At 45.6% G+C, this 27,053-nt stretch overlaps 1 protein-coding gene across 4 annotated transcripts in view; it reads left to right on the forward strand.

Moving 5' to 3' along the window:
* Positions 1-27,053, forward strand: part of dusp8a (dual specificity phosphatase 8a) — a 40,569-nt gene that overhangs the window by 7,036 nt on the left and 6,480 nt on the right. For 3 of the 4 annotated variants that reach the window (XM_068724113.1, XM_068724112.1, XM_068724114.1), the window contains exon 3: positions 9,057-9,195. In XM_068724113.1, coding sequence (XP_068580214.1) covers positions 9,057-9,195 — 139 coding nt within the window. Of the gene's footprint in view, positions 1-9,056; positions 9,196-24,028; positions 24,874-27,053 lie in introns of those variants that run through there. The other variant, XM_068724115.1, reaches the window with a different exon arrangement.

A 27,053-nucleotide genomic window follows, 5' to 3' on the forward strand; every position in this document is an offset into this window, starting at 1 on the left:
CCAAGATATAAAGTGTTAATTTGTGAGCTTCCCAGTCTTTCTGCAAAGCTAAGCTAACTGGCTGCTGGTTGTAGCCCTATTATGACCATTTGGACATGAGAGTACTTGAGAGTAACTCTTCATCCAAATGCAAATATGTGCATTACCCAAAATGCTGTACTGTTTGTTTGTTTTTTGTTTGTTTTTTGTGTTCAACATGGATTTTATGCTTTTATGTCATTTTTTCTTTGAATGTTTCCACATCTCCAGACCAACAACACCCAGTTAAAGATCTGATTATTCAACTTTAAAAGGCATGGTTACTGGGGATTAAACATTTTTCCTGCGAGATACAAAGAAAGGTAGAGTGACTCTTTTTGCAAATGAGCGTTGTTAGTTGAAATGGTGCATTTAAAGTACAGTGCGTTGGACACGTCCGCATAATCTTGCTTGTTTCGGCATCAGTAGCAGAATCAGCAGGGGAATAAAAACAGGAATACAGCATAGAGACTTTTTTGTTTAAATGGACGTAGTGACACAGGCAGTATGTTGGTCTACAGCTCTATGTTCAAGGGTTGAAGTGTAGGGTATACTCTTAAGTTGTACAGAGATGTTGTGTGTATCGTGTATATGATAGAAAGGAATTAGCCTCCTCTGCGCTAGCTCAAGCCTGCTCCACATCAGTGGGGTTATATTTGGCGGGCAGGCGGGCGTACTGTAGGTTTGTTGCTTATCAGTGGCCCTGAAATCGGATCCTCCCGTTTTCCATGACTTCTCCTCTGAATATGACAGCCTTTTTTCCATGGCCTGTCCACCCCATGGCACGCTAACTCCTGTATTTTTAGTCGCTGTGTGAAACTGAAGGAACTCTGAGAGGGGAAACCTAAGCGGGGGGGGGGGGGGTTATGTGATGTATTTTGTGCCCTCGTAGGCGTGCATACTTCACCCGACAGTTTTTCACGATTGGACAAATTCATCAACAAAGCTGTGGAGGTGATAGATGGGATTCTTCTTCCTGGCTGCACTCACTCACCAAATGTTATTTTTAGGTATTTCATTTTTTATGCACAGTACGCCCGAAGCTGTAAAACACTGATTCACAGCGGCCGATGACACATAACAGGTGATTGAAATGTTTTTCTTGGGTGTGACACATTGGGTTTTAAATGGCAGTATTTATTGCTTTTGCTTTTGTTGTTTTACTTCCTGGTTGCCAGGAATCTGACTTGTAACACTTCTCAGTATGAGAAGACCTGCTACCATTTTATGCCCTTTAGATACTGCATCACTCCCCGGAGTTGCAGGGAACAAACTGACTCTGTATTTCCATTTGGTGCTCAGCAAGAGAACTTTAATCACCAAAAACACGCCCTGCTCACAAAATGGCAAATAATTATACATTATTGCTTCAGATTATTGCTTTTCACTCCTTGTTGGATTACAGTTCACACTTGTAGGTGACTGACACTTTCCTTATGGTCAGACGGTTAAACGGAGGAGAACTGTGTATTATTGTTACTTTCTCACGTCAAATGAACTGCGGTTCAGCTAATAGCGTTTGCATAATTGGTCCATTGGCTGAGAGTCCCCATGCGCCTGCTGTTTCTCACCGGCTCTCTGTTATACCAATTAGTTTTAATTCAGCTTTATTGCACTGGCTTCTGGCAGTCAAACCCGCATGCCTTTCTTCTCACCAAAATGTACCACTATTAGCTGGACAACGATCTTGTGTAGCTCCTCTTGTATCAGTGCGTTCTGCCAGCCTGAGTTACACGTTCCAGGACACCAGAGATGCTGCGACGCCTGAAGGCCACATGGGAGATCCTGCCTCTCAGAAATGTGTGATCATCCCGACCAACAGATTCAGATTTTTGCTGTAGATAATGCTTTTGTTTCGGGTGGTGATGATGCATGACCCCGCTCTGGTAGTCTACGGATTTAGACAGAAACGGGAACAAAAGCTGGTGCTGGAGAGCTGTGAAGTGTGAGAGGTTTTGGTTGTTCTTGAGTGTGTTTCAATGCTGGGTCTATTGGGTCCATCTCTGTGTGGTGCCCTGTGGTTGGCAGGTCTCATGCTGTGGCACCCCATGGAGCCATGCTTCCTCCTGATTTCTCTCACTTTCGATCTCATGACTGTCTGTCCGTCTCCCACAACTACATCCTGCAGCTTCCCAACACCGACGACATGCCGTCATCATTTATTCCTTCTTCCTCTCCCTATCTTGTGTTGCCCCATGGCTGGTTTGTTATTATCCATTCCCCACCCCCAGCAAAGAGGATAAGGCTTGCGATTAATGCTCGGCTGGATAAAGCTGGAACTAGCCGTGTGAGAGAGGAGGGCCCGACGGACCCAGACTCTTTTGTTATTGGCTAAGCATGACATCATCCCTTTTGTGCGGCCACTGGCAGGCCGCGGGCTAGGCACGTGCAGACGGGCTGTGCGATGTTAAAGCCGGCTCCCAGCTAACCCCTCACACACACACACACACACACACACACACACACACTCACACTATCCTCTCTACCCCCCACATGGCTCTGAGCATCGCCAGGAGCCGCCTCAACCAGCCAAGACAGCAAAGGACACCATTGTGGCTCTTTGTTGGGGAAGTGAATGCAGGAAGCGGGAGAGCAGCACTGAGGGTATTCATGGTTGTGCTGCTGCCTCCGCCTCCTCCCTGGCTGCCTCCCGCCTCACATCCCATTGAGCACTAATAGCCTGCATCCCCCAAGGCGCTGCACTCACCCTCTTTCATAGAAGCTCCCAACGCTTCAGTTAACTGAGCTGAATGAACATCCATGACCAGCGCAGCGGCAATCAAAAACGGTGTCCTCTTTCTTCTCCCTTTCACAGCCCCATCCCTCCATAACCTCTTTATTAATGCTCTCTATTAATGTGGGTCAGGGAGAGCTGGATACAGTAGGTTAGGTGGTGGTGGTGGTGGACCTCTGCTGGGAGAGGGATGGCACAGGCTTAGTCGGGAATGGGGCTTCCTCGTGCCTTTCTTGACCAGGAGGGCAGGCCGATTTCTTGGCTTAAGCCCGGCTAATCCCTGCTGCTTTGACAAGGACAGCCGGCCAGGCAGGCCCTGACAGATGGACCAGAAGTTTTCACTCCCAGCAGCCAGCCTGGGGAAGCACCCTTCATCATGTATGCAGGCATGGAGGCCAGACCTCAATGGGACCCAGAGTAGTGGAGAGAATACAGCAGCCTATTCACTCTCTCGTGACAGAAGTTACTCGCACAAGCTGTCACATGGTAGAATGTGGAGGAACAGACATATTTAAATTCTCAAGCATGTTTAAAGTTTTGTAGCCACGAAGGTTGATGTGATTCAGCATTTTTGAAAGATCTGCGGTGGATCATGGTATCATTGTGGTATTTTTGTGGTTTCGCTAACAAAATCTAATTATGAGTTCCAGGCAGTGTGCTTTACATATATTTTAATTTTGGGAGTAAGAGAGTATTGTACTGACCCGATACTGGAATCAGCAGTAGGTGGAGGAAATTGGGTCGGTGCATCCTTATCTGCCAGTTGGGGACTGATCATTTTGACCATTGACCAAAAAAATAAAAAATAACCAAGCGTGGTGAATCAATGACACTGATGTAGCATTGAACCAATTAGTCGATGAATCAATAAGCGGATCGACAGAAAATTAATCAACAACAATTTGAAAAGCAAATGATCATTTTGAAAAATGAGGGAAGTTGTGATGTGTGGCACTTTAAACAACAAACTGTTGTTTTACTGTATAAACTTAAAGATTGAAAAATAATCTACAAATTAAAAGATAATTGTTGCAGCCAATTGTATCCTGACACTTACAGAGTTTATTATTTGCTATTATTTGTTACAGTAAAGTCTCACACCTGTAATTCCACTCTAGTATATCTGCAAGTGTTGATACCAACATATTAGTCACGATAATGAACAGCAGCCCAATTGTTGTTGTTCGGCATAATGACGTCATTGCAATAGAGAGATCCAGCCGCTGGATCTGTGATCTTGTCTGTGCTCTTAATTGGTCGGATTGGCTGAGTCCCCTGCTGACGAGCACAGGGGGAGACTGCACGTGATCAACTAATGCGTTTATGCAACAAAGAAGATCCCCGTCCATTCCACTTATGACGCAGGCTGAGGCTGTAATGATACGTGATTCGAGGATGATTTTGAAGATTTAATGGCGATTATTTGTGAGATTGTGTAAAAAAAGAAAAAATGGCAGACGTAGGGCAGACACTGGTAATAACTTTGGGAAACCCCGTACAGTTTTCTTAATGGTATTGTTCTGGACACAGACATTTCCAGTTACCACAAAACAACATTTCAAAATACAGGAAAGAACATGAAAGTTTCATGTGTGTTCTGTCTCGACAGCAGCAGCAGAACTGAGAACTTAGTCAATGAGTCACCGTGTGGATTGTTTTACCGAGTACCCAGAGGGCAAACTCAGGGATTTTCTTTTTTTTTGTATGTTTCATTCACATTTTTCCTTTTTGCCAAGTTCAAACAAAGAACCCGGCAGTGTTTTTTTTACAGAGCAGGATATGTCGTGTGTTTACTTTGATGAGGTCATTGTATGAATCATTGTTTGCTTTAAAGATCCTACTGTTTGACATAGACACACACACTTACATACTGTATGTAGTTTCAGACACAACCCCACTGCACCACAAAGAAGAAGGAGTGACATTTATGTTAAAATAGATTTGTTAGGTCATGGGGGTAAATGGAAAATGGAGGGAATGATTCATTCTTGATTTGCAGATATGAAATGTTTCTTTCATTGTATGCAAAGCCAGGAGGATGACACGGTAAAACCGGATCCACAGCATGCATGCGCTTCTTTGAAGACGGCAATTTAGTCTGAGTCCGACGGGGAAATTGTAAACTTCTATGTAAATGTCTGCAGGCATTAGTTGCATCTGAATGTGTAAGTCTGGTGTGTGTCTGTATGTTCATGTGTTAAAGGTCCTCTGACATTTAGCGGTGTGAGTGTGTGACCAGATCAGGTGACCACATCTCTGAAACGATGACTTCACACTGCACATGGGCATCAGGGACTTTCAACACTGTGCCACACCTTCACATCCCTGTCTGAAACACACACACACACACACACACACACACACACACACACACACACACACACACACACACACACACACACACACACACAGCTATCATTTTGAGATCTTTCCACAACCAACATTATGTCCCTAACCTTTAAACTTCATCTAAATCGTCAACGATGATGCCAACTCTAAACACAAACCTGTTACCTAAACCTGTGACTACTTTGTATTTGGTCCTCACAAGGATAGAAGTAGAGAAACGCTGTGACACACACATCACACCTATGCAAGCATACATGTAAGTGGCAGCTGCTGGTGCCAGTCAGTGACATCATCTGGTCCCCGGCAAAGTGGTATATGTCACACTGTGTGTGTGTGTGTGTGTGTGTGTGTGTGTGTGTGTGTGTGTGTGTGTGTGTGTGTGTGTGTGTGTGTGTGGAGGAGGCTTAAGCTGACACTGCCTGTTGCAGCAGGTCCTCTCTCAGCATGTAATAAACTTTCGGGAGTGTCCAACCATTTAGCCGGTCTGTAGCCACATTGACATAATAACCCTATTAAAAATATGTATACAAATCAATTATTAATTAGCAAATGAAAGAGTGATTTGTACCGTGTTTTTTCTGCAGTTAAGGGCTGACTCTTGCACACAGTGCCATCTTGTGCCCTCAATTTGCACAGTGTAGTTTATCCCTCCCGGTCTACTCTAAGGCTCCAAACAGCTTCATATTGACAGTCTGAGCTAAAAACGTCGTTGGGTTGAAGGGAGTTCATACTGCAGTCGACTTGTTTTCTATGGGACATCCCAGAGAGGACGCATTGAGAGGACCCGGACTGCGCTTCAGGAATGTGGGGCCATTTTTAGACTGTTTGTGCTGATGTTGTGTCACAGGCCAGTTCACACACAAACACACATACTGTCCTGCTCAGCACTGACCTTGTCACTGGTCAGGAGCACTGCTGAGGTCGGGGGAAACCGTGTTTCACTTTCTTACACAAGCACTTACCGTACGCCGGGGCTGTGTTTCCGCAATTCCACTGATATCGTTTGTTGCCCCCTGTCATCTTTGTTTCATGTTCTTTGTGTGTGTGTGTGTGTGTGTGTGTGTGTGTGTGTGTGTGTGTGTGTGTGTGTGCATGTCTATGTGTCTGTTTTTATTGAGGAGCATTGACAGTAAGGCCAAGCCTTGACTCGCAGCCTTCTGTCAAACCTTGTTTTTCTCCCACTCCTTTTTTTTATTTTATAACACAGGGTCAGTAAGAAACATGCAGAGACTTCTGTCTCTTGCCCAACACCTTCATTCTTTCTCTTTTACACCCACTCTTTCTCCAACACAAGTGTACACACTTATCCTGCTGGCTTTCTTCAGCTCTGTCTCTTGCTTCCCTCTGCAAATGACTGGATAAAAAAACATTCTCTCCCCCTACATGACCAATCGTTGTTTCTGCCCTCTTGTGACGCCAGCCTTCCGATCCTTAAGAGAAAGCTTGGGTGCTAAAGGATCATAGCAATTGTTCTGCCAGTGCCACCTTCTGATCCTCTATGCACCCTCCCCCCTCTTATTCCTCTCTTTATATTTGATCGTCCTCCTGCCTCAACTTACCCTCTGATCACTTCTTTCCCTCCACTCTGTCTCCATGATACCCCCCCTTCTCTCTGCCTGTGGCATTCTTTGTTTACCTGCAGTGTGCATGCGTCAGAGCAGCACAGTAGTAGTGGTGATGCCGTAGCACTGCAGAGGGATGAGAGTTCTGTGTTGCTGCAGTCTGACAGCCGGCCCTGCACGCTCCCTCGGGTCGTTGACCTCTAACACTGCAGCAAAATCTATTACACACTGAGCTGGAGGTGTAGCTTTACCCCATCATCATAAGCAGAATCTACAGAGCAGCTAATACCACACTATTTTTACTATCATTCACACACTTCTATTAAATATGGAGGTAGCTGTTGTTTCCTAACTCACAGGGTTCAGATGGGATGAGTGGAGGTGTAATTGTATCCTCTTAGCTGAAACAGTGAATGAATCCTCCACGTTTAGCAACCTAATAGAGTATTTTAACTGACATACATACATACATTTTGCCTTAGAGGTGAAACGTTTTGCTCTGTGCAGCTGACGGACAAGTCTGCTGAGTGTATTTGTGCTGTGCATGTATGTATAGTAAAAGGCTTGTAATCCACAGGCGTCGAGATCAGGCTCCCAAATTAGATGTGATCCCATTAGGATCATTAGCCAAGATTACGCAGAGTTAGTAAAGATGGAGGGTGTATGGGGATTTTAAACAAAGAAAGAGAGGCATGAAGATCAACATGTAAGAAGGGAAAATAATAAATGAGTGCTATGAGCAGGTAAAGACTAAAAATAGGGTAAACACTGCATTGATGTCTTTCACTGACAAATGAAAGGCTGTACAGTTTTCTATGAAAGCCTAAAGGGCTCGATGCTATCACATGTCATCTGTGTTTGTTTATGCATCGTACAGGTGTCATCGAATTATTTTAAGTTGTTTGAAGTCTCTTACGATCGATGCTACAGATCAGGCGGTCTGCCTCAGCTTTTCATGCCTTTGTGTCTGCATGCAGGCAGGCAGAGCTAAGCCGCTCTTTTACTGGACCGGAGCTACTTGTAACCAGACTTCAGAGGCTGACCTTGTCCTGTCTAAATCACCTGCATGGCTGTCTGCCCAGGCGCTGGGCCACAGCTGCTCTGTAAGCAGAAACATAATCAGTCACTCTATGTACACTGTATAGCTGTGTGTACATGAGCTCTCATCACCAGCGGGCCTTTCAGCATACACACAGGGCGATGAAGGGATGGTGGCCACGCTTGATTTTTTTTTTTGCCTGAGTTTCCTCTTCTTCCCTCTCTTCCTCTTCATTTTCCTCCAGCATCTTTCTCTATCTCATCTCCATCTATCCCTGCCCCACTACTCCACACCCTCTTTATCCCTCTCTTCTGCTCGCTCGCCCTCCTTCCTCCTCCCTCTCTCCTCTCCTGTCCAGTGGCGGCTCAATGATGCAGTGATTCATAGCTGCAGTAGGCGCTGCCTGATGCTCACGTGACCAAAGCCTGCCTGACAACATGGGGAACAACATAGCCTGGCTGGTGTGTGCGCAGGCACATGCTCACACACACACACACACACACACACACACACACACACACACACACACACACACACACACAGAGGCATACTCTATCACACTGGCGCATGCTCATACTCTCTCATCTTCCTCACAATCTGATACACTGATGGATCCAAACCCTTCACAACGTAGTCAGCTTTTTGGATTCGATCAGTATTACCTCAGATTATGACAGGCAACCCTCTCAGCAGTATCTGCTCAGTAAATATTACAGCCGCAGTTGCACAGTGCAAACTCAGCCCTAATGCATTTTTCATAAACCTGGGCTTTATCTTCATAACTTACTCTAGCATCACCTGTAGTTTATCCTGCTCACTGGTGCAGTCACTGGCATTCATAAAGCCAGTGTTTAGTGTCCCAACTCCCAGTGGTGTGTTTGTGAGTTCCTTTTGTTTGCTTTGTTGCTGCTTCCTGGTGGTCAGGTAAGCAGAGTTGTCAAGTTTTTGGGGAAACCTCAGGGTCAGACAGCCGGAGGTTTCAACCCTGCAGCAGCTCATTTGCATTTTCATAAAGTAAAGACTTTGCTCAGCCAAGAGGGAATATGCTTAATTTTCCTTTTAAGGATCAGCTGGTCTGATAAAGTGTATTGTTTTTATTTATGTGTGTGTGTGTGTGTGTGTGTGTGTGTGTGTGTGTGTGTGTGTGTGTGTGTGTGTGTGTGTGTGTGTGTGTGTGTGTGTGTGTCCCAAATGCAATGCATTCTCAGTTACACTGTCCAGTATTAGCTTATTCTAATTCTGGTCATATTAACCAACTCTTTCTTCCTTGTTGGCAATGGATGCCTGTTGTACTTTTCACAGTGGCACTAGAAAATAACTCTCCTCTCTTCCTTGTTGTTTATCGTTTGTGCAGGTGGAGCTGGGCAGGAAGCAGGAAGTGGTGGTTTATGATCAGAGTTCCAAAGAGGCGGGGCATTTGTCCAAAGACGGCTTTGTGCACATTCTCATGGGGAAGTTGGAGGGTACCTTCCACAAAGTCTCCCTGCTCACTGGTACGTGATAGTGTGAGGAGCATGAGTGTGATCAAGGCAGTGTTTGTTTTTCTATGTGAACAAAAGATGAGTTCCTTCATCCAGAATGGACATGTCTCTTTTAATTACCCACTTCTTATTGCACAGCGGGCAGGTGTGCCTCACCTCACCCAGCTTGCCTGATTTGAGTGTAGTTCCACAGTTTGGTCAGCAGATGTCACCGTTGAGCCCGACAAGCGTTCGTCTCATCACATTATTTCTAGTTGTTCCTCATTTCTTAACCGGCAGTAATCCCAGGTTCACAGGTTCACAGGTATGTGTGAAGACAGGACTGAGAGGAGGAAGTATAAAAGCACGGCTACAAAGCCTCTCTGATGACTCTTTGATGTTTAAGCTTCCCCGGAGTCATTCTCTTCCCCAGCATCACTGAAATAAAGCTGAAGCTTAATTTCAATCCTCTGGTCTTATTTACCACAGTTATTATCCTGTCATAGTGTCCACTAAGCACACTAAGACTTATAATTGAGCCCCAGCACGACTGTTAATAGCCTAGTTGAGTTAATAACATCTCGATTGCGGTGGCTGCAGCTTTTTAAGGGACAGTACGCACACACCGACCAGCGGAGGCTTCTGAGTACGTCTCAAATGTGTCAGCGCAGAATGGGGAGCGTAATCTGCCTCAGTCAGGATTGGAAAAGAGACGGCAGAAGCACGCTGCTTTGGCAAATCTCTGCTCACTTCTCAGCATTCCCACATCCCCATTCTTCTCTTCTTCTCAGTTCTCTCCCTCCGCTGGGAGATTAGCGCTTCTTCATGAGTCATTCATAGATTTTGAGGATTGCCTCAAAGCACCCAGGCTCCACAATTAGTCACAGAGATGTGCTGAGCACATGCTTAGGCTGGGCACACCCACAATGCATGTTCAATATCACATACTCTCCGAAAGCCAGGACTTTCCTCCTCAGCTTTTCTGATTAGACATCATACCCGTCTTAATGAAAGACCCCTTGTCAGCGATTCCCTCCTCTTCTTCTCGGCTTACTGTCGCTACGTTTCATCAGGAAAAAGAAGAGAGAGAAAAAAAAAGGAATCGCACTTCTTCCGTTTCGGTCCCCTCTTTTCTGCTGTTTCCACGACAACAGTGGCAGAGAATATTCCCCAGAAGGACTCAGCCAATGGCGTTGGCTGTTGTTTGGGTGGTTGTATTATTGGGGTCAGTGGCGCTATGCAGCCTGCGTCCGTGCATACTTGATGTTTATGCGTGTAGGTGGGTGGGCAGAAGGGGGGGTTGTTGCATGTACACGTATGCACGCTTGCATGCCTGCATGTTGTGCATGATAACATGCGAATGAGTGCTGCAGGATGTGTTTATGTGTCAAAGGAAGCTGCAGAGTTACCACGAGAGAGATGTCCTGAGAGACAAGAAGGGGGACATGGTGGCCAGGGAATTTTTAAGGCTTTTGAACAATGCTTATTAAATCATTTTAATTAACGAGACATGATGCTTATTAGAAAGTATACGGGGGAACTATTTAAATCATCAGTTCTTTGTTCAACAATCAACAAAAGAAAAGAGCATGTGGTCTAAAAGGGTGTATGTATTTCTTTCTACATTCTACTCATTTTTTGTCAATTAACTGCGATCATAAGTGTATTTGCTACAATTAATTACTAGTCATTTATCAAGCATAAATATCAAACAATCCCCGGTTGCAGTGGCTCAAATCTGAGAACGTGCTACTGCTCAGACAAAACAAGTAATTTGAGGACGTCCCCACGGGCTCTAGAACATTTTTACAGGCTTGTTTCACTGTTTTTACAGCCTAAAAACTGATGGCTACACAATAAATGTTATTATTAGCTGAGGCCCTTCTTTTTTTTTTCTCCCTTCCTTTTCCACTCATTCTTGGCTTTGATTGTCTTTACTCCCGCTCTCACTCTCTTAAAGATTCAAGGTAAAAATAGTAATCATCCTCTCTCTCTCTCTCTCTCTCTCTCTCTCTCTCTCTCTCTTTCTCTCTTCCCCTCATTCCCTGCTCTCCCTCTCCCATCACCTCCCTCTTTTCCACCTCTCCCCCTTGCCCCTGTACTGAACCTCAGATTTACGATGCTGATAATTCCTGCGATGACTTCATACCTGACGGACTTATTTTCAGCCTCACGTACGCAGACCACACAGGCACACGTACAGCACACACCATAGCATTCGCTGCAAATCAAGTGAGGGGTACTGCGAGTGGGAAGCGATAGGAATGAGGGTCAGATCGAGAGATGAAAAGAAAAGAATCCATAAATGGGATGGACAGGGTGAATAAAAGATGAATCACTGAGCTCCCTTTCAGAGGCCTTTACTGTTACTTATGCACAGAAGCTTGCCAACGGGAGATTAGGGCACAGTCTTGCAGAAACACACATCTCTAAGTAGATTGATGTTTTTCACATTTTGAAGCTAAATGTGAATGACTTGAACTGTCCATAAACAAGGGGAATTCATTGCAGGAAAGATGGGGGATTGGCAGATATTGTGTGTGTGTGTGTGTGTGTGTGTGTGTGTGTGTGTGTGTGTGTGTGTGTGTGTGTGTGTGTGTGTGTGTGTGTGTGTGTGTGTGTGCGCGCACTGGGAACACATTGATCTAAAAACAATCGGTGACTCCTCTTAGGTTTCCCTCCATTCACTATCTAATCAATAGCTCAGGCTCAGAAAGCACACCACTTCCTACATGTGGATGATTTTCATGGAGCAAGCCATGTCCCAACAGGGCAATTTTTTTTTTTTTTAATGAGACAAGTAATCTGGGCAGCCAATGACTCTCACCCTGTGTTTTAGTTTGAAATATATATTCAGGCAAGATGTTGTGGTGGCAGTTGGAAAATAATTGTGTGTGCGCATGCATCTGAATACGTGTATTACATACGTATTTGTGCGTTATTGCTTCCTTGACTGTGTGAAAGTGTTTGTGAGAAACATGTCTCTCTGAGGACAGCAGTATTTTTACCACAGTAATGATCTCACACAGTTGGAGCTCAGGCTGATGTGTCTTGCCTTTTTCAGAGTTCTGACTTTGTGTGTGTGTGTGTGTGTGTGTGTGTGTGTGTGTGTGTGTGTGTGTGTGTGTGTGTGTGTGTGTGTGTGTGTGTGTGTGTGTGTGTGTGTGTTTGTAGAGGAGGAGAACGTTGCTTGGTCGGAGCCAGCTGCCTCCCCAGCGGGTCTAAAGTTTGCATGTTTCCCACCAATCTGCAGCACACAGCCAAAACCAAAGACGACACTGCCTGCCTGTGTAGCTAGGTGGTGTGTTAGCTGGTGTGTTAGCTGGTGTGTTAGCTGGTGTGTTAGCTGGTGCCGACTGTGTAGCTGAGTCATGCGTCACATCAGCTCTGATGTAGGCCTGCCAGGATGAATTGTTTTGATGTTGGCATCAAAACCTCATGTTCCAGTTTAAGACAGAATAAAGAGAGAATAATAATAATAATAAAAGAGTTGGAGAAAAAGTGTGTAAAATACTGGAAAAACTGACAACTGGAAAATAGAATAAAAAAAAAAGATTGGTGAAGGATCTGACAGGAAATAGAGTTACTGTAGGTCATGCGGGAAATGAAGGTGTAGGGACAGGGATGCAGGTGTGTACTTCATCGATCGTGTGTGCGTGTGTGTGTGTGTGTGTGTGTGTGTGTGTGTGTGTGTGTGTGTGTGTGCGTGTGCGTGCGTGCGTGTGTGTGTGTGCGTGCGTGCGTGCGCGTGCATGCGTGGAGTTTGCAGATGTGCAACACTGCTCCTAATCTTCCCTAGCGCCATCTGCCAGTGTTTTTTGCCGGATTACTAAAGCATCACACGACTGGGTCAGGGAGAGAGAGAGAGAGCGAAGGAGAGAAAAGGGAAAAGAGATAGAGAAGAGGGATGGCGGCGCATGCCGTACGTGTCTAGATTCTCATGGAGGGCAGCGTGTACTTAACTTACAGTCTCCGATTATCCTTGATGAAACTAAAACTAAAACTGTGAGTTATTCAACAGAACAGTTTTTATAAGGAATTAACTGTTGAGGTTATTTATTAGGAATTTTTAAATTTTTTATTTATGGTTCCAAACTTCCAAATAACAAAATGTCCTGCTACCCTCTGTCTCTTTTCTCATACTTATTGACTAAATGACAAATTAATTAATCACAAATAGATTTACAGATTCATTGATAATGAAAACGATTGTTAGTTGCAGAACTAGCTGCTCACAAGGTCGGTATGTGGACCCGACAGCTAAACAGGCTTGGTGACATGTGAGTCACATTCCATACGACGTGCAAACTATGTCTAACTGGGTTTTTAACGTGTAGTGCTTTCCCACTGAAAAGTGACACAATTAAGTCGTTCATTTAATTGCTGAGACCTGTATGCTAGTCCATTTTTCCCTAGATGCTCACAACCGGAGAAGAAATCTATTGACGGTGGTGAGACAGGAAACAAAAATTAAAGTATTAAAACTTTAACTTTTCTCGTTCATTTTTAGTTTTGACAGGAAGTAATGTCAAAGTTTGAGTGATATATCATTCTTGTATGATTGAAAAACAGCATACTGTGTTTATATATATATATATATATATATATATATATATATATATATATATATATGATACGTACTGCAGTATCAGTAAGTTTGTAGCTAGGAAGCCATTTGGGTTTTTTACGGGTTAGCATGCTGACTCCCACGCTGTCAGCCTGCCAGCTCAGTGCGAAAGCACACAGGACAAGACATGGTGATGACATACTGATGAGAGGTATTAGGAGATGAAAGGTGCCTCTCTCATTTTCCTCCGCTTGGGCTCTCTTTGGCTCGCACACACTAAGAACACACGGGAGCTGCTGTGGGCCCCTGGGCTCTGATGAGATCAGGTTAGGGTGTGACTGCACCGACTGAGGTACAAAGGTCAATTCCGTTATGTGTCATTCTTCTGTGCTGTTATACAACGGGGCGGTCCGTGTGTGTGTGTGTGTGTGTGTGTGTGTGTGTGTGTGTGTGTGTGTGTGTGTGTGTGTGTGTGTGTGTGTGTGTGTGTGTGTGCGCGTGTGTGTGCGTGTGTGCGTGTGCATGCATCAGAGAGAAGCTGAAGAAGTGAGGTAATCGTGGGAGGCTGAATCTCACAATGCAGCCGTTCACAGAGACATTCCAATGAGCTACATAAGGAGGTCTGTGTGTGTGTGTGTGTGTGTGTGTGTGTGTGTGTGTGTGTGTGTGTGTGTGTGTGTGTGTGTGTGTGTGTGTGTCTCTGTGCGCATGTCTGCATGAATATGTGCATATGAAGTAGTGCGTGCACGCGCATGAGGCAATGTTTGAGAGTGTGTGAGAAAAAGACAAAACAGACGGAGGAGTGCCATTGAGGCGATGAGGTAATACTCCTCATTTCACCCTGAATGTGTGTGTGTGTGTGCGCGCAAGTGTTCAATTGGTTACATTTATGTGCATTCATGTGTGTGCATGAGTTGTCAGAGTGTGTGTGGTCGGGGAGGCCGTCATGCTGACCCGTGTTCATCAGCCTCCTCTGAGCTGAAAGTCTCGCTTTAAGGTTTCCTCTTCTTCTCCTTCTAGAGTCCAGCAGGAGGATTCCACATCCTCTGAACCCGAAACACACACACACACACACACGTGCATGCACACCTGCAGAGTTCTAGAGAGCAGGTCTGTGTGGGTGTGTGCTCCCGACAGACACGGATCACATATTTATGTGTGATTAGAAACTGCAGAATGCTTCAATGTTTTCACAGGAAGTGCATTCTCTGTGTTGTGATTGGCTGCAGTGCAGGTCGGTGAGGTTGCACATCAATTGTGGTTTTGTTGCCTGAGGGCCACGTTCTCCCTGCCGCCATCCCTCGGCTTTCCTCTCTCCACCTTCTCCGTCATCCCCCTTCGTGACCTTCTAACCTGCACTCTCTGCACCTCCTTGCCCCTTTTCACCCCCCCATGCCTCCCCCTCCCTCTGACCCCTCTCCATTACGCCGTGGGGAGCTTCAGCAGATCAATGATTTCATTGAGAAGTTGCCAGTGGTGCCATTAGGAGGTGAGCTCACCTTCCCCGGGGAGATCTGACACATTATTCTCAATGACCTCGCCTTCCTCTCCATCCCTCCTTTAGCCCCTTTACCTTCCCCCACTGTTTCTTCCTCTCTTTCCACTCCTCCTCCTCCCTCTCTCCTCTCTTCTGTTTCACGGTGCTGAGAACAGAGCTCTATTTTTAGTTCCAGACTCCTGCGGTCGTCACATCTGGCGCCAGTGGCCTCGGTGCTCTCACCCCGGCCTGTAGATACACAAACACACAAGGACACACACACGCCAGCCCCACCCCAACCAGCACCAAGGCAGCACAAAGGTCAAAGGAAAGGGCCCTACAGAATAATCTATGACATCACCTCCTTGCTCTAAACAGTGTCACAGACTTTGAGAAGCCTTGGAGCTGCGCGGTGGCGCTCTGTTTTCTGCAGTCACTCTGCAGGTATTTAAAAATGATCTCTATTTTTAGGCTCACACCTTGAAGAGGGATTGTGTAAATGCTTAACTCGCACACACACACTCACACACTTTGAAGCGTGCAAATGCATGCACATATGGACAGACTCACACACACACACACACACACACACACACACACACACACACACACATAATATGGTAACAGGGCCCAGAGGAGGCCTGTACCGAGTTGAGTTTTATGTAACAATGTTTTGTTTCTGCCAGTGTTCTCACCCCCTCCCTCGTCTGTCTCATTGGCCTCACATGATGAGCTTGATGTCATTTTCTCCTTCTTTCCCTCAAAACCGAAGAACAAAAACAGGCCAGCATGTGTGTGTGAGTGTTTGCGTGTGTGTGTATTTGTGTGTGTCGTTGCCAAATGTTTCCACCATGACGTGATCTCACTGCTCTGCTTGCCTCCTGCTCCTCTTCCCCTTCTCCTCCATCACTCAGAGTCCCTTGCTGGCTCGGAGAGGCCACACACACACACACACACACACACACACACACACACACACACACACACACACACACACACACACACACAATGCACAAAAGTGAAGCACAGTCATACGTATACTATAGCCTGGAAAGATAGAGAACGACATTTTCTCCCAGATGCACGCATAGGATATGTGCATAAATTCCAAGCAGTGCGGATAAAGATTAGAGCTCAAGACGTCAGTACACACACACACACACACACACACACACACACACACACACACACACACACACACACACACAAAGTGACTAACATTTCTGTTCATCTCTATATACTGTATATATACTCTACTGTATACAGATATATATATATATCTGTATACATACAGAATTAACAGCATGTACAATGATTTCATCAAACTCACAATTTCAGTGTAAATTAGAATTTGACCATAACTTAAATTTAAATGATCTTAATTACTAGGCACATAAAAGAAAGTCTTAGATATGTTGCATTATTCCCTGAAAATGACCCTTTAGTATGGTGCAGTCTGTCTTAAGCTGATAAACTCACTGAATAACTGTGAAACACTGTAGACAAATTAGATACTTGGATTTGTTTCAGGAAACAAACTGTAAAGAAACAAACTGTAAAGCATGACTGAATTAACAAAAATCAACAAGGCGGTTTAGGCCTTATACAAAAAATAAAATATGACGCGCATAATAACTGACAAGATGCGGTTTGCCTTTTTTATACAAAGTAAAGCTTGTGGTAAAACCTGTAGGATGGCGCTTGTATACCACGGTGCCCTAAATACTTCAACCATAGTTGTTTAAGCTGCTTGTGTATACAGTCCATTCACAGAGCATACCTTCTGGCTCCTGCTGCATTTGAAATCTATCTAGAAGCCTTTTGAACGTCCCAACCCGCCCCTGTCACGGAGTCATCCAGCATGGAATAAAAATAGTTTGTTTAAACTGTTACCTAGGCAGTGTCAACACATCAGGTCAACAGGAGCTGAAGTTGAACAGTGTGTTAACGCAGGCTGGTTTCTCCACGCTACGCCCCCCCCCCCCATCAGCACCTCATAACTCGAACTTCACCATGAATTTGGGCCAAGCGCTCCGTAGCTCGGCTGCCGCGGCATCAGTTTACCACTGCAGCATTTCTCCCGCTGACTCTGACACACATGTGGAGTGGAAATTTTCAAGGGCAGAAGAAAGGAGTAGCTAAAAAAACGATGCTAGTTTATGCTCCCCAGAGCTGGCCTGCATCCACCGGATTCCATTCGTGCTCGGACCGCCCACTGCCGCTCCTGTCGTAGCGCCATTCCCTGGAACAATGGTGGATTCCTGTTTATCACTGTGGCGTCTTAATGCTCGAAGCTGATGCACTTTATCTATGGCATACCGCAGTGCTGCATCCTCGTTTACCTAATTGGTTGCCATGGGGGTTTTTTTCAGCTGTTTTAATCAGATTTAGAAAGCACCTCCAACATTTGAATGAGGTTATATTTATTGGCAGCCTTCTGAAGTGTGTTACAGTATGAGAAAATCAGTTTTATTGTGCAGTTTCCTAATAATGTTCCAAAAAAAAAGATGGTTCATTGGCATTGAGTAGCATAGCTGCCTTTAGAAGAGCAGAGAGTTTAAATCCTCTGGGGTTTAACACTTCCTCTGGTATGTACACAGACTTGTAACAGAGGTCTTATTACCGCGATTTCATGCTGGCCACACACAAACTTTTGAGCTCAACCTCTGGGGCTGCCGCTGCTTCCTGATAAAAGCGGGAGATTTTCCACCGCCACAGCAACAGGCTAATTTTGGAGTTCCAGGCAAGCCCACGGCCCCCAGATTGAGGAATGCAGCACTTTGTGATCATTCCTGGTCCTCCTGATATCATCCCCCTTTGCGCACACATAAACACTAACACACTCACACGCACACCCACATGCATAGTTGAAGGCAGCCTACAAAGAGGTCACTTCCCCCTTCTGTTGTGTAACTGCTTCCTGTTTCTGATAACGTGACATCAGGGCTCCCCGGGGTGAAATAGGGAGACGCCAAGGGAACTCGACATGTATGTATACAAGTCTGTGTTTGTGTATTTGTACTTTAAATGTGGCTTTTGATTTAGGAGTAAAAAACAAGATCCAGAAGTCCTTCCATTCGCTTTAAACAATCATTTTAAAAGTGCTGTAAAGGCGTTGGTGGGGAGCACACAGAAACAGCTTGCCCAGTTCCTCTCACGGCATCGCGTCATTCCTTCTCTATTGTTCTTTTGTAGCTGTTGGAGTGATGTCACTGCAGCATTGTGGATGTGACACAATCACACACACACACACACACACACAGTCTCCAGGGCCTGTAATGGCAGGAAAGCCAACCCTGACCGCGGGTGTTGCGATAGCCACTGTTACCATGTCCTGTACGCCCAAATGCAGTCTCCAGGGTGTAACGCCTTACTTCTGCTGCATGTCTGTGTGTAAGAAGGCACTGCAGGATGACTAAAAGTTCAGTTATGTGTTTGCGTTCTGTGAATTATTGTGCAGGGTTTGTCTTTTTCTTAAGAATACCATATTTTTTTAATAAAATCTATTCCATCGACTTTGATTTTGTATCGGTTTTTGATTGAATTCATTTAAATTGTATCGCACTGGAACATCAGCAGAAATATTTATTTAACATTTCTGTTGAGTAAAGATGTATTTGAAAATAAGCACTGTTATGCATTTGAGGCCATGAGTCATGCTGTGTGTGCTGATGAGATAATAGGAGTTGTTGAGTAAAGGAATATTGAAGGTAAACTGATCTTACCAGTCAGTGACACACAGACAGACTACAGAGGAACACCCTGGTACAGTTTGAGCTAATTATGAGACAGGTAGACAAGACACTAGTGTGTGTGTGTGTGTGTGTGTGTGTGTGTGTGTGTGTGTGTGTGTGTGTGTGTGTGTGTGTGTGTGTGTGTGTGTGTGGGTGGGGGGGGGGGGGGGGTGTGCGCGTGTGAAACCAACAGAGAACCAGATGGCTTGGCTTCCAGCACTTGTCAGGACAGTGTGTCTCTCAGTGTGTTTTCCAGACATTCGAGAGACAGAGCTGAGGTGTGTGTTCAGGGTGTTATTGCCTTCAAGTGCTGCAAGGGAACCCTGTGCATCCCAGTTCAGGCCATTAGAATTTAGAATAAAATAAACCATCCGTTATGCTCAAGTGAACCTGTGTAGACAAACTCACCTCTGGGGAAATTAGACGAAAACACAGTTTGCACACACACACACACACACACACACACACACACACACACACACACACACACACACACACACACACACACACACACACAGGTTTTCATTCCTGCAGACTAATGTACATGGTTCCTGCTCTTATTTACCCTTTTTATTCTTCCTCTCATGCACACACACACACACACACACACACACACACACACACACGTATTACTCCTCTATATACCTCCTCAGAAAACAGCTGCGAGTCTCTCGGCTAAAATTAACATTCTCCTTATACATTCACACTTTTACACAAAGTGAATGCCAGGCTTTATATGCATGCAAACATACTGTAAGCACATGCCTGTGGTGGCCAGCAGCATTTCATTTTGAGCCTTAACAGCCCCCCTTATTCTCCACGCACACACACCGCTGAACATCTCCAACTGGGATTTTTAAGTAGTTCATCTGGTTTATGAGGGCCCGTCTGGTCCTGAAAGCCCCCCTTGGTGTGTTTGATCGCTTACCCTCTTCTCTTTCTTTGTGTGTGTGTGTGCGTCTTTGTATACGCACTTGCTTGAGTGTATCTATCTGTGTGTGTAAACTGATTTCTTGCCAGCGAGTTAGATTTACTGCTGCAGAAGCCCCGGGTGCTGAGCTCCTCCAGGGGGTTAAGTTGTTTGGAGGGCAGGGGGTCTTCTGCATGACTGATGCGTGCAGGCCTCCCTCCAGGCTGCACAGATAGAAATGAAGCTACCGCATGCATGAGCACTCATGCATGACCGAGTGGTGCATCAGTGCTGCCTTAATCGCATACACCCCCTCCTCCCGCCTGCTCTTTACATCAAACAGGCACTCCCCTCCATCCTCCTCTCGTCTTCACCTCCTCGACGGCTATTTTTGACCTCATCGGCTCACGTTATCTGTCTGACAAGGAGATTGAAGGAAGTTCTAATAAATGTAGGTAGGAAGGCACTTAATATCGATGTTTTGAAATGTTTGATATTGGTGACCATTACAAAACCAAACCATTACCAATGTTTTGCTTCCTTAGTTTGGGGAATATAAATGTGTTTTAACTTTTTTTTGCGCAGTGCACCAGTGTTAAATTTAGACATATGCCTCAATTAAATTGTAAAAGGTCTTAGTTTTTTTTTTTAAAAGCTTCCAGATTCAATAAAATAATTATTTTAATAGCCTACAATCACTCCAGATTGCACTTTTTCATACACACAGGATTAGTCACTGCACCAGTAAAGTCCCCTCGCAATACGACTACGTCATTTCAGTTACCATCTCCCTATGGATTCAAACACCCCCCAATTACATCCAGAACCCCCAGCTACCTAAACCCCTCCTCTCCTCCAACACCTCCCCCACCCTCAATTGCTCCATCCCTCCATCCATCCTCCCCTGTTGACTACCTCACCCCCCAGGCATGGCAGCTGCGTTCTCCTGTAGGCATTACATCACTGCAAGAGCAGCCTCGTTACTGATCCCCTGACAACCAGCACTATCAACACACACACACACACACACACCAATACACACGCACACACACACACACACACACACACACTTGTGGACATATGCTTGTGTTTACGCATGTTGGAGCAAATAACTGTCCACACTGTCCTGTCTGACCCCCCCAGCTATGTCCTCTCTTGTCTTCCTCTCACCTTGCTCTGTTCATCCTCTTCCCACATGGTCTCAACACACACACACACACACACACACACACACACACACACACACACTCACACACACATTAACTCTTCACCCTAACCTGCCCTATCCGGAGAGAATGACGTCTCTCTTTCCCGTGATATCCTGACAGATGATCTGTGGTGTCGGATGACGCTCCTGTCGCTGCCTGTCTCAGTGGAGAGGGAAGGGTGTACGGGCACTGACGGAATACATTAAATGAAAAATATTATATTTATTATATATAAATATTATATATTAACATATATGTTAATGTACATAGACTTTTGAGGAATTATTGTTTGCAAAGCACATACAAAATAGAAATGTGTTAAAACCACTCAAAAATAAGTCAAAGTGTGAATAAAAAAATATAATTTACAGGAAATAATGGGGGCAACTGGAATTCCTCTTCCAGGACAGAAAAAACATGCAATATGGATAAATAAATTAAAATATTAAGTTACTGCTTTACAAAATGTATAATATTATGTAAGCATTAAATATAGTAAGTTGAAGAATTGCAGGCAAAGTGTGAAAGAGTGAAGACGACGGATCAGAGAGAAGGTGGCAAACAACTTCCACCTGTCAGTTTTACGGTGCCATTACTTCAGTACATGATATATTTGCATTCACATAAAACTAGATTACAATATGAAAAAAATGTAATCCAAACATGTATTTCCTTGTTTTCTCTCCAGTTGTCGGGTGCAGACAAAGTCTCTCATGTTAATCTAACATCTAACAGTCTTAGCGCCTCCAGTGCTGAGAGGCTGCGCCATGTTGTTCTGGTCTCCAAGGCCCCTTTGGCCTTTACACACCTTCTCTCTTTCTGTCTAACGCCGCTATCTCATGCTCATCTCCACTTCTCTCCCTGTCTGTTTTGGCTGGTCTCTGTGTAAACTGTGCGTTGTCCCAGTAACTCCACCATAAAAGCACGCTGTAAATCTAAGAGATGTCAGTGGGGGGGGGGGGGGGGGGGGACGCCCGGAGTGACCGTCCTACCTATTTCTGTCGCAGCAGGGCACACATGTGCAGTCAATAAAAAAAGGCCTGGCTGTCATTTATAGCGTCTTGGCTGTAATCCTCTAATTAACACGCCTACTATTCTGAGCCTTGTTACCCTGAGGACCAGAGGAGGAGAGGGGTGTAAAGAGGAGGAGGGCACGGTGTTTGCTCTAGGAACTCAAACGAGTTTGAACACCAGCAGCTACTTTGTTTTGTTGCTGTTGGCTTCCACCGCTGTGGGTTTGCAGGGTGTTAGGAAGTCGTGTGCTCCAAAAGCTGGTTTCATGGCTTCGAGCCACACAGACGGAAACAACCAAACGGAGGTGTTCGAAAAAGTTCAAAGCGAGGTGATGATCGCTGCGTTTGGAGTGTAGTGACCTTAGTTGACCACTGTGGAGTGCCACACCTGAAAACAACAGTGTGTGTGTGTGTGTGTGAAATCCCCCTTATGTGTTCTTCACTTCGACATCCTCCCAAAACCGAAGTCTGCATTTTTCACAAAGCTCATCATCACCAAGTGACCTATTTCCTCTCCCGCTCTCAGTGACCCGCGGTTGAACAGAGGGTGACGTAAGGCTGTTCTCACCCGAGTGCGATCGTTTAGGGGTCTGCAGCGATGAGATGAGGTCAGTCAGTTAGCATGCAGCTGGCCCCCTAACTACACATCTTGTATAAGCTTATTTGCCTCTTTCTTTTTTTTTCTGTGTGGCGATGACTGAATGTACATGAAGTCCATCTGACCTGGTTTGAATGTAATCAGTGTGCCGTGATGTCTCAACCTGAGACTGAACAGACAATCAGACAGGACATTCCTGATTGATCTGACATTTGACAGATGTTGAATGACCTAAAATGACGGCTAAAAAGAACCGCCACGTTAAATTGATCATTTATACAAACCTGTGTTCACTTTTTGGGCTTAAGAATGTATTTATAATAGCTGTATTTGCATAGTAATTACTTCGCTTTCAGTTAACATTTAGGCCTGTCCAGCGGTTATGTTAAGGCCTGTACTGCTTTGTTTCCATAGCTGGACTTGTGGCCTACATGTTTGTCATTCCATAGTAAAGTACCAGAAGTCTGTGGCCTGTCAAACGGGATGATGGCTGCTGACCACAAGCTTGTTTGGTCTTCTCATCACCTTTAGTCTTCTCTTCCTCTTTTGTCTGCTTTTCTTTCTTTCTTTTTTTTTCCTCCTCCTCCCTTCTCTACAGCTTCAATTTATTTAGCTCTCCTCTCCTCTAATTCATCCTCAAACACGAGGACACAGTGTCCAAAGACAGGCGCATTAGACATGAACCAGTGCAGGAAACATGGTGAAGTCGCACACATTCCCTCACCTTCAGAGACAAATCAGCTTTCAACACACTGACAGTCTTAATCCTCCTCTGCAGTGAGTGTGATATGCTCCGAAGCTACAGTACATTTAAGGCAAGCGACCTAATGTAGGTATTCAGCTTCTGCTTACTGTTATGCTGTAAAGCTTTATTAAAGGGACAGAATCTTGTTTGATATTTAATAGGAATCAAATGTGAAAATGATATGGGACATTTGAAAAGCAAAAGTCTGCATCCCATGTATTTATATTTTGTTTTGAAACCGTCAAGTTCACAAACCGTCGGCAAACATCCAAATATCCTCTTAAGAAGCAAATTGTGATGCACATCGACGCAAGCGCTTTCCTTTCTCTCCTGTAATCGACAACACGGATACTACGCAGTGTTGTAGCTACTAGTATGAGTCTGCTACAGAGCTGTGTCTTAGCCTCCGTCCTGCGCCGCAGCGAGGCCCCTGAGGTGGCCGCATATTTGTTGGGTGAGTAAGGAATGTGGTTACATGCCTTAGACATTAGCTATGACGGAGCGCTGGCTCCACAAGGGAGGGAGGGTGCAAGGGAGGTAGCAGAGGAGGAAGGGAGGGAGGGAGGGAAGAGTCTGAGCTCACGGCAAGTGAGCTCATTCACCCCCAGAGCTCGAGGAGAGAGTGCAGCTCCGTCATCCTCTTTGCTGAGAGAGAGAGAGAGAGAGAGAGAGAGAGAGAGAGAGAGAGAGAGAGAGAGAGAGAGAGAGAGAGAGAGGAGGGAGAGGGAGGAGTGTAAGCCAACGACTGAGCGAATGAGCGACAGGGAGAGTGAAGCAGCACAACAATAGTGGGCTGCTCTTCTGGCTGTGGACTCAGAGACAGAGAGAGCGCTCAGAGAGACACACAGACGCTCTGTAAACCAGCTGCAGGCACGTTACAGCTGGCTCATACGTACAGACTCACTCACTTTTGTTCTTCCTCTTGCTCTCTGTGCGGCGAGCGTTCTTCACAATACCACAAAATTGCTGAATTTTGACGCAGGAGCATTTTAGGATTTTTTTTTTTGGGTCATTTTGTGTGATTTTTGCCCGTAGGTGGACTTGAGGAGCGTGCCCACAGACATTTTGGACTAGTTTTTATTATAACCGGTCTGTTCTCAGAGGGTCACCGATTGGACACTGTAACCGCTGACTTGAGTGGACTTGAACTTCAGCAGGAGTTTTTGCCTCCTCGGGATTGTTACACTCAGACTGTGGGCTCACCTCAATCAGCCCTCTAAGGAGAATACCGCCGTTTGTTTATTCTGACATTTCTTTGCGTGGCAAAGGGCTCACTCCATCCCTGAAGGAAGGGGGACCTGAACAGTGTGTGTGTGCTGGACGCAGAGTGTGTTCTGGGGGATGCCTCTGGATGTGGTGATTGCCCCAGCGGAGGACTGTTTTTGGCCGGACCGGCAGGACACAGACATGAGGCTGAAGATCAGAGTCCGCCGAATGAAAGAGGGGAGAGAGCTAAGAGGTGTGTATCCACCTGGACACAGAGCAGGAGAAGTGATGTATGTGTGTGTGTGAGAACATCCCTTTCTGGCTAGTAACATGTTGAGGATGTAGGCCTTTGTGTACAGACGTTACAGAGTTCACATAGTGAACATGCAAAGAGCGTGGAGTCTGATTTTATATAATATAAACACAGACGTTGCTGGGGCTTTGGCTGTAAAAATGCACCGCTGTCGAATACAGTTGAAGGTGTGTATGAGGGGGGAACCACTGATAACAGTCAGTGCACTGCAGATGAGTACAAAGGCACAGTGGGCGCCCAGGTAATGAGGTATTCCAGTCCACGCATGCTGCAAGGGAAAGATGGATGTGATTTGAGTTTTAAGGACGTCTAGTGGATCAATAGTGAGATGTGCCGCTACAACAGGCTGAAAGAATACGTCTCCAAACACCGCTAATTGTTTTACCACCTTTTTGTTTGTGCAGTTAATGTGTACAGAGAGAAAGAATAGGAAGAAGGGGGATTAAAGGCATGACATTATGAAGACTAGAAGTGATGAAGAGGAAAGAGCGGAAAGAAAAAGGACTTGGGGGGGGGGGGGGGGGGGGGGTGAGAGCCGTGACCTGCGGTATGACATAGTGCTCATGCTCTCGCAGGCTGTGGTCATTGAGATGTAAAACTATCACAAAGGCTCTTTCTGTTTCTCTTTCTTCTCCACTGCTCTTGGCTTTTCTCTCTCTCTCTCTGTCTCTCTCTGTCTCTCTCTCTCTCTCTCTCTCTCTCTCTCTCTCTCTCTCTCTCTCTCTCTCTCTCTCTCTCTCTCTCTCTCTCTCTCTCTGCAGAAGGGTGTCTTGTGGAGATTATGTTATCAATATGTGTGCAGTGTGCACTGCAGGTGTTTAACATAACACCTTTCACACAGAGCGATGAGGCAATGCAGCGCTCTGGTGCTGTGGAATCTAATCTTATTTTTATATAACACACTTGCATGCATCTACTCATTGAAATGCTGCTGTTATAGTTGGATCCTTTGGGTCATAAATGTGTGAGAGTTTGGGTGTAAAGTTCGTATGCAAATGTAGACGCTACATGCATATCAGAAGGCTGGTTTCCAAGCAGTTAGCATAGCAGCCCTCCACACCTGCCACAATGTTAGGTGTGTGTGTGTGTGTGTGTGTGTGTGTGTGTGTGTGTGTGTGTGTGTGTGTGTGTGTGTGTGCGTGCGCACATGTACAGTCCGTCCCTTCCAGGTTCTGCATCTGGAAGTGAAACTATCTCAGAGAAAAAAAATCACACATTTGCCATCAGCAGGTGGAAATAGAATTGTGTCTGTCACAGGTTATTTTGAGGCGCCGCAACACTTCTCTGTGGAAATAGATAGGCTGAATTACAGGAGGGTTTAATAACACGGTACTGCTGAACCAGCAGTTGATCAAAGTGACATACTCCCGCTATCTGTCTGCAAAGATAGAGGAACAATAAACAGTTCACCCATCAGCCGGGGCGACGTGTTGATGACACATTCCCGGCCGTCATCTACCTGACGCCCTGCCTGAAAAGCGATGACATCACCCCCACTACCTCATCAATGGTCTGTCAGTCAGACAGACTCTACCCCCTAAAACACACACACACTCCAGTCGCTTCTCCAGGCTGCAGCACTGCCTTTGTGAAGCTGAGTGGGACATGTGTGCAATGATGTCATGTTGGGAGGGTGAGGGATGAAGGGGGGTTGTGTGTGTGTGTGTGTGTGTGTGTGTGTGTGTGTGTGTGTGTGTGTGTGTGTGTGTGTGTGTGTGTGTGTGTGTGTGTGTGTGTGTGTGTGTGTGTGTGTGTGGGGGAGGGGGGGGGGGGGGTTACATTGAGATGCTAATGTCCCCTCATAGTGGAGGGGACAGCTGGAGGGGCACAGAGGATGGCGTCATGTCTCCCCTGATATGAACCACAGAGGAGAGCGATGGAGGGGTGCTGGGGACTCATTCAGGCAGATCAATGCCTCCAGGCTGCCGCGGGCTGTGTGTGTGTGTGTGTGTGTGTGTGTGTGTGTGTGTGTGTGTGTGTGTGTGTGTGTGTGTGTGTGTGTGTGTGTGTGTGTGTGTGTGTGTTGGTGTGTGTATGTACACGCCTGCCTTGTTTCTGTGCCACCCCCCCCCCCCCTGTCCATTAACAGACGAGTTAAAGAGGGCAACTGAAAGCTACAC

This window comes from Cebidichthys violaceus, unplaced genomic scaffold (assembly GCF_023349555.1).
Source record: "Cebidichthys violaceus isolate CVI_PGR_0920_01 unplaced genomic scaffold, fCebVio1.0.p SCAF_3, whole genome shotgun sequence".
Lineage (NCBI taxonomy): Eukaryota > Metazoa > Chordata > Actinopteri > Perciformes > Stichaeidae > Cebidichthys > Cebidichthys violaceus.